This window comes from Triticum aestivum, chromosome 7D (genome assembly GCF_018294505.1).
Source record: "Triticum aestivum cultivar Chinese Spring chromosome 7D, IWGSC CS RefSeq v2.1, whole genome shotgun sequence".
NCBI classification, from domain to species: Eukaryota; Viridiplantae; Streptophyta; class Magnoliopsida; order Poales; family Poaceae; genus Triticum; species Triticum aestivum.
In genome coordinates, this window is record NC_057814.1 from 92835935 (window position 1) to 92843470 (window position 7536).

The 7536-nt window shown below is 46.3% G+C and overlaps 1 protein-coding gene across 3 annotated transcripts in view; it reads right to left on the reverse strand.

Moving 5' to 3' along the window:
• Positions 1–3657: 3657 nt before the first annotated feature.
• Positions 3658–7536, reverse strand: part of LOC123164543 (aberrant root formation protein 4) — a 9057-nt gene continuing 5178 nt past the window's right edge. For 2 of the 3 annotated variants that reach the window (XM_044582063.1, XM_044582062.1), the window contains exons 13-14: positions 4180–4231; positions 3658–4037 (exon numbers count right to left, since the gene is read on the reverse strand). In XM_044582063.1, the coding sequence (XP_044437998.1) occupies positions 3823–4037; positions 4180–4231 (267 nt within the window). In that variant the 3' untranslated portion in view covers positions 3658–3822. Of the gene's footprint in view, positions 4038–4179; positions 4232–4374; positions 4886–4965; positions 5051–7536 lie in introns of those variants that run through there. The other variant, XM_044582064.1, reaches the window with a different exon arrangement.

The following is a 7536-nucleotide window of genomic DNA, read 5'->3' on the forward strand; positions in this document are numbered from 1 at the left end:
AGGTCCAGGCGGTGGCGACGGCGTCGGGTCGTCGAGGTCATTGCCCCCTGATCCAGATCGGGGAGAAGAGGCGGCGAACATGGGGGAAGTGGGAGCGAGTGGGGGAGGGGGTTAGGGTTTCGGGGGTTATGGGGAGTGTGGGGGGGTGGGGGCGTCTGGGCTGGGCTGGCTGGGCCGAGTGGGGTTTCTTTTTTTTTCTATTTCGTTCTTTTCTTTTTATTTATTCTTTTGATAGTTTTTATTTTACTTTCTTTTCTGTTTAGTTTACTTAATATTTAAAATGATCCCTAAATTAGTAATAACACAAAACCCACTGCCACAAAAGGTTTTACCCGAAAACCATTTAGTTTAGTATTTTATTAATTATAGAAGCTTTTAAATATTGGATTTTGCTACTGTTTTATTCACCTTAGAGTATTTAAACATTTTATAAAAGTGGGGTTTCGTCACCACAGTTACTTGCGATTTATTTTTCACAATCCGAACAATTTAGTTTTAAAGTTTGAAAACTTTTGATGTTTGCCTTTAATTCAATTTTGTATTTGAATCGCTAACGCGAGATTACCAACAGTAACCGAGGTAACGTGGCATCATTAGCAGAGGTTCACTGTAGCTTAATTATTCGGGCGTTACAGATGATCCCCTACAAGTGCAGGCCGTCGAATAATTATATCTTCATCATGGTGTCGATGAAAGATTTCACCTCCACAAAGAATCAGACCAACAAAAATGGCTTAACACAGCAACATAAACTCATCAGATCTAAATAATCTGATATACGAGGACAGAAAACTCTCTAGTTTCATGGTACCGCCAAAAGAACGAGAGAAAATTTATTCTCATAAAACTATAATGATCACTAGACGATGTGCCGGGCCATAGAAATTCCAGTGCTATAGGGGGTACGCGCTATGTGGATAGCGAGCGAGCTACGCGCTGAGAGTTCCTCTTCGACGCCGGAATTGCCTATATGACGCATGCTGCGCCAAATTGCTAGCGAATCGCACAGGGGCGAGCAGAGTGTTTACGGTGTTATGCTAATGGGCCGGCCCAGTTGGAGTTGCCTATGCGTCCGCTCGGCAATTCGCCGCGACGAGCGGCACATAGGAGTTCACTTCGACGCCTGCAGGTGTCCAACAGACGCGCTGACGCACAGGGCGAACGCAAATGGGTCGGCCCGGTAAGAGGAACTGTAGCGACAGACATACTGTACCAGCCGTTTGGCTGTTGCGAACCAATTTCTGTTTTATTATTATTATTTTCTTCCTAATTTGGGTTTTTTCTTTTGTTTGCACCATTATATATATATATATATAGTTTTCTGTAATATAAAAACTATTATAATACATAGAGAACATTTTAAGAAATACACTAAACATTTTTATAGTAGTGTGAAATTTTCTAATACAGTGAACGTTTTTGTAATATATGGTGACATTTTTCAAAAACACATTGAGCTTTTTCGTACATATATACGATGAACATTTTTTCTAATACAGTGAACATATTTGTTATACACGTTGAAGGTTTCTAAATATAGATTGAACATTTTTGTAATATACGATGAACTTTTTGTAATACATGTTGAACATTTTCGTAATACTAGGAAAACTGTACGTGCGTTGCAACGGGAGAAAAATAACCACATATTCATGTCTTGTGTTTTGATATTGACTACTAGGATCAATATTCAATATCTCCTGGAGACAATTTATTTTATATTTACTTTACTGGATGTGATATATGTTTTCGCTGTGTGTGTCATAATATGTGTATATATGGTAGTCCAACATTACCTAATCTTGTCCATATTTTTTTTAACACAGTACAGACACAAGCACTCATACATATGCGCATACACTCATCCCTATGAACGCACACCCTACCCCTATGAGCACCTTCGAGAGACTGAGCCGGCATATCATCTTGAGATTTACAAAGTCATCGTAGGTGCCTCGTCGTCGATGGAAACGTCTCCTTCCACTAACCATCCAACCACAGGTTGGTTTGCCCTTGTCTATGTATGTATGGAGTTTGTTTCCTTTTCAATTTCCGCGTCCTAGTAGCCAGTCAGTATGAGTTCATGATGGACATAAATAGAGTTAAATTTAACTTTTTTTAGATGAGTCAAATTCAACCTTAAAAGAAAAACCCAATGTATGCATAGTTCGAACAACAAAGACATGTGTGCACACTAACACGTTCACGTTATGGACTCGAAGATTTTTATCGATGGGTGAAGGATCCAAACAATTAATCTAAGAAAATATCCAAATTTCAGATGGAGAATCTGCCCACATGCGTGCACGCTCCATGCAAAAACAAAAACAAAAACAACATGGTGCACGCTAGCTAGCAACACGTGTGACTAAAAAAGAAGAACTTTTTTTAATACACATAGAACTTTTTCTAATACATGGTAAACATTTTTATAATACACGATGTACTTTTTCCAAACACAAATCGCTACTTTTATTTTTCTTTAGAGGCCCAGCTTAGCTGGTGGACCGAGGACGAGGGTGGCCCAGCGAGCGTTCAGCTGCTGGTGCGGCGGAAACGAGCAAAACGAGCACACCGATCGGTTCGCCTTAGTACCACACCGCAAGCTTGGTAGGCAACTTGGCTGCTTAAATACGCTGGTACTGACCCTTATGTCACCAACGATGCGGTCACGAATCAGTTAGCGCCGATCTAACAGGTCTGCGGAGGTAAAAGGCCAACGTATGGCTATTGGGTTCGCCTAATGCTATATATGATCGTCAGATCCGTGTAGACGTACACGGTTGGTTTTTCTGTTTTTTACATCATTTTGATTTTTTATCTCTCGCTCCTTCAAAAAATGATGACTTTTCTTCTTTCATATGACATTGTCTATTTTTATCACTCGCTTCTCCTAAACTTTTTTAATGACGCTTTTAATTTTTCTCTCTTAGCTATGCCAGTTCAGTCGCTTCTCTTAATTTTTTTCCTCTTGCTTCTCCCAGTCATGTTTTGTTTATTCAAATGATTTTGATTTTTTTCTCTCGCTTCCCCAAAAACAATTATGATGATTTTGATTTTTTTCTTTCTTTCCTCTTTTCTCCCCAAAAGATTATGACGATATTAATTTTCAATTTTTCCCTTGCTCCTTCCAATTGTGTAGATCCAACAGTGCGACGCTACAAGTATGGACGAGCACATTTTTTTTCTTTCTAGCTTCTCCCAATTATGCGGAACCCACGGTGCGATGCAACAAGTATGGACGAGCAACATATGTTTTCCCCTACCTTCTTTCTTCGCGGTGGTTCGGTGTTCTTTTTTTTCATTCATCCAGATAATTTCAATTTTAAAAAATGAGTCCATGCCACGTCGTCTTTTCTCTTGCTTCTCCCAATCACGTAGATCCAGTGGTACGATTCAACATGCAAATCCGTAGATCCTGTGGTGTGATGCAACAAGTATGGACGAGCAACATATGTTCTCCCCTACCTTCTTTCTTCATAGTGGTTCGATATTCTCTTTTTAATTCATCAAGATAATTTCAATTTTGAAAAAATGAGTCCGTGCCATGTCTTCTTTTCTCTTGCTTCTCCGTATGACAGAGGTAGTACTTCACACCGCACAACCATTGATCCGAGATGAATAAAACTGCACGAGGCCCATAAACAGTGAATGGGATGAAACAACCACATGTAGTCCAACATTTCATTGAGGATTTACGTATACTCGCAGCAGAGGATGTCTATATGGCACAGGTAATGGAGGAAACGGAGTCAGAATACTGATGAGTGAAATTTCACATTTCCTGGCCAAGCCAACACTGCGCTAAGCACTGTACAAGCATTACAAACCTTTCATCTTTTCCTCCACCAACTCAATGCAGCGGTGAAGTACGAGTTGAACAGGATTTAACAAGCACGCCATCTGATTTTCGTCGTCACCGCCGTCTTTCTCGAGTTCCGATTGAATCCCTGTAACAACTGATCTTAGTGGGAGCAGCCACTCTGAGTACACGGCTCGTATTTTTTCGTCCCGCAACATTTTTGCTGATCTGGATCCTACAATAAAAAAGAGAGGAAAACTTCTGTTAACACACAAAATGTTGACCAATTCCAGGATTGGCTCTGCCCCGAGCAAGCCTTGATCCGTGTACCAGGAGACTTGGAAAGCAATACATCACGGGTTTGCAAGAACAGTTACCTCTTGAATCTATTATCAGAATCAATCTGAGCAAGTTCAGAGCAGATAACACCTGCTTACAGACAGTGAATGGGGATCGTATCAGATTGTTTTATGGGCATAAACTATAGAATGCTAGCAAAGTGAAATTAGCAGGACAAGAACAGGAAAAAAAAGGTAGTTTATCAGCACTTCGAAAACACATGCTTGGAGAAATGACGTCGATGCTCAAAATATCATCATAGACAGTGGACTGGGAACTGTTTTATCCTGACTGCCTACTACAGGTGCTATCAACTGCTATCTCCGATCATTTTCCTTTTCATCTCCCTCTAATAAATGCGGGCTTTTCCCCCAGGAGCGATGTGAATTCTGGGCCAAGCTGGAAGGATTTAAGGAGGCTATCAAGGAGGCGTGGAAGTGCAGTCCAGCCGCGTGGAAGTGCAGTCCAGCGACCGCTGACCCCTTAAAGCGTTCTGGATCACTCTTTTCAGGAATGCGGCAAGCGATTGCCGATGCAGTGATTATGCGTTTAGATGCTGCTTAGGACTCAAGGCTTCAGTCCCCGACGGAAATATGGTTGAGAAGATCCTTGAAGCTTTCATTCTCAGCTTGTCTTCGCTGGAACGCACGATTGCCTGACAGTGTTCTAGATTCTCAGCTTGTCTCTTTCATTCACGACGATAGCTGGAGAAGCTTTGACAATTTTCGGTATGGCCTCTGGTCCCTGTGTCAATTATGCCAAATCATCAACGATCCATATCAGAGGAGAGGAGCAAGAACAACTTCTGGTTGCTTCAGCCTTACCCTGCCAGATTGGGAATTTCCCTTGCAAGTATTTGGGATTGCAATTCTCAGTGGGATAGCTTACCAGTCTGAGTGGCACCCTATCCTGGACAAAGGTGCCAAAATCATAAGAACAAAGTGGTGGAAGCTCAAAGGGGAAGAACAACAAACCTTAAAGGAGAGGATGATTGCAGGACCATGGGACGAAGGAGCAGCAGATAGCATGTGGGTGAAGATGGCTTTTTGCATTCGGAAGGTAGCTAGGGAGGTACTTGGGGTGACGAAAGGTAAGAAGCAAGAACCTAAAGATACGTGGTGGTGGAATGAGGATGTCCAAAAGGCTATCAAGGAGGAGTGCTACAAATGTTGGCACCATGACCACTAGTAACATGGAGAAATACAAAGAGGCCAAAATAATACATTTTAACCAAACCTTTGCTTACTTATTCACCCAAACCAGGTCAATTTGGTCTATGCAGTCCTCAAGCACAATAAATTTACACAACAACTAATCCTCTATCATAACTCACTCGCAGACTGTTATGGCGCTGCTAGAAGGAGTGTGCGAGAGGGCCGGCCGGGGACCTTTTGCCCACGGCCGGGCAAGATGGAAGGGATTTCCTTTTTAATTCTTGCTTGATTAGATTGATACATCTCCTCTCTTTATATAGAGAGGTTTACTTAACTCCCAAACAAGCGACCCTTATCTCTAATTAACCCTAAGACTAATGGGCTATACCGCCAGCTCAGGCCCATTAGGCCCATTACGTACTCTAACACTACACCCCACCTGGACATGCAGCTTGTCCTCGAGCTGCAGCCTAACCAACTTATAACCATGACTCGACGCAACACAAACCTAACACCTAAAAACAAGCCTTTTACATCTCGGCTTGTTTTATTACTCTCAACCTGAAATGGACTGGGATGCTTTATTTTGGACCCCTTAACAAAAAGTGGACACCATCCGCACGTCGGACGTGCACGTGTACAGCCACCTGGATCCCATGGACACCATCTGGACAAAAGGAGTGCATGGGTATGGCCACCTGGAAGTGGTCGCAAGAGCGACCAGCAGAGGCGCCCTTGCGGCGGCCGGCGGAATGCAGTGGTGCTACGCGGTGCACTCCTGTCGGTGACACCCTGCCTTCTCCCCGCCGGACGGCTGTTGGTCTGCACCGCACAGAAAAGAGTGGAGGGCTTGCGATGGAGAATGACGAGGAGGGGTGCGCCCCCCCAACCGTCGATGTCGCAGACTTTGAGGTCGCTGTCTGTGGGGACGAGATCGAGGTCCTTTGCGCAGCGAAGGACAACTGGGAGGAGCGGCAGCTGCAGACCATGCATCTCCCGCACACGCCGACGCGCTAGGAGGCCGCGCGCAGCAGCCTGCAGCCTCACCGCCGCCGACACGTGGCGGGTAGCGATCCAAGCCAGAAGTGGTGACGGCGACGGCGGGAACTTGATCTGGTGCATCAGGACTCCCGCCGGCGCGGTCGATGCGGGGCCGGAGCTGACCGGCGGGGGCCGCTGCAGCTGCAGTGGCTGCTGCGGTGTCGCGCCGGGCAGCGGCAGCGGCTGCTTCGGCGGAGGCCACCAGGAGCGGCGGCTGCCACTGCAGCCAAGGCGGGGCGGTGGATGGCAGCTGCAGCGGCCCGGCGAGCGCGGCGGAGGCCGCCTGGTGCGGCGGTTGCCATGGCAGCCACGGCGGCGCGGTGGCGGCGATGGGCGGCACAGCCTGGTGCGGCCCGTAGGACCCGACCAAGAACAGGCGGATCTCCTGGACCGCCTGGGTTAGGTCCCGCAACGCCCCGGACACCTCCTCCGGGGTGAGGACGGCGGTGGCAGGCGCGACGGAGGATCCCGGCGCGGGCAGGAGCGGGGCGACGGTCGTGGTTGTCGCCGGAGGCGACGAGGTGACCGGCAGCGGGAGAGACGGGTTGGGCAGTGGTGAAGACATGATCAAACCGAAGCTAGCTGATACCAAATTGTTATGGCGCTGCTAGAAGGAGTGCGCGAGAGGGTCGGCCGGGGGCCTTTTTGCCCACGGCCGGGCAAGAGGGAAGGGATTTCCTTCTTAATTCTTGCTTGATTAGATTGATACATCTCCTCTCTTTATATAGAGAGGTTTACTTGACTTCCAAGCAAGGCTTACTTGACCCCTAAGCAAGCGACCCTTATCTCTAATTAATCCTAAGACTAACGGGCTATACCGCCAGCCCAGGCCCATTACGTACTCTAACACTACACCCCACCTAGACATGCAGCTTGTCCTCGAGCTGCAGCCTAACCAACTTATACCATGACTCGACGCAACACAAACCTAACACCTAAAAACAAGCCTTTTACATCTCGGCTTGTTTTATTACTCTCAACCTAAAATGGACTAGGACACTTTATTTTGGATCCCTGAACATAAAATGGACACCATTCGCACGTCGAACGTGTACAGCCACTTGGATCCCATGGATACCATCTGGACAAAAGGAGTGCATGTGTATGGCCACCTGGAAGTGGTCGCAAGAGCGACCAGCAGAGGCGCCCTCGCGGCGGCCGGCGGCGGAATAAAGTAGGGCTACGTGGTGCGCTCCTGTC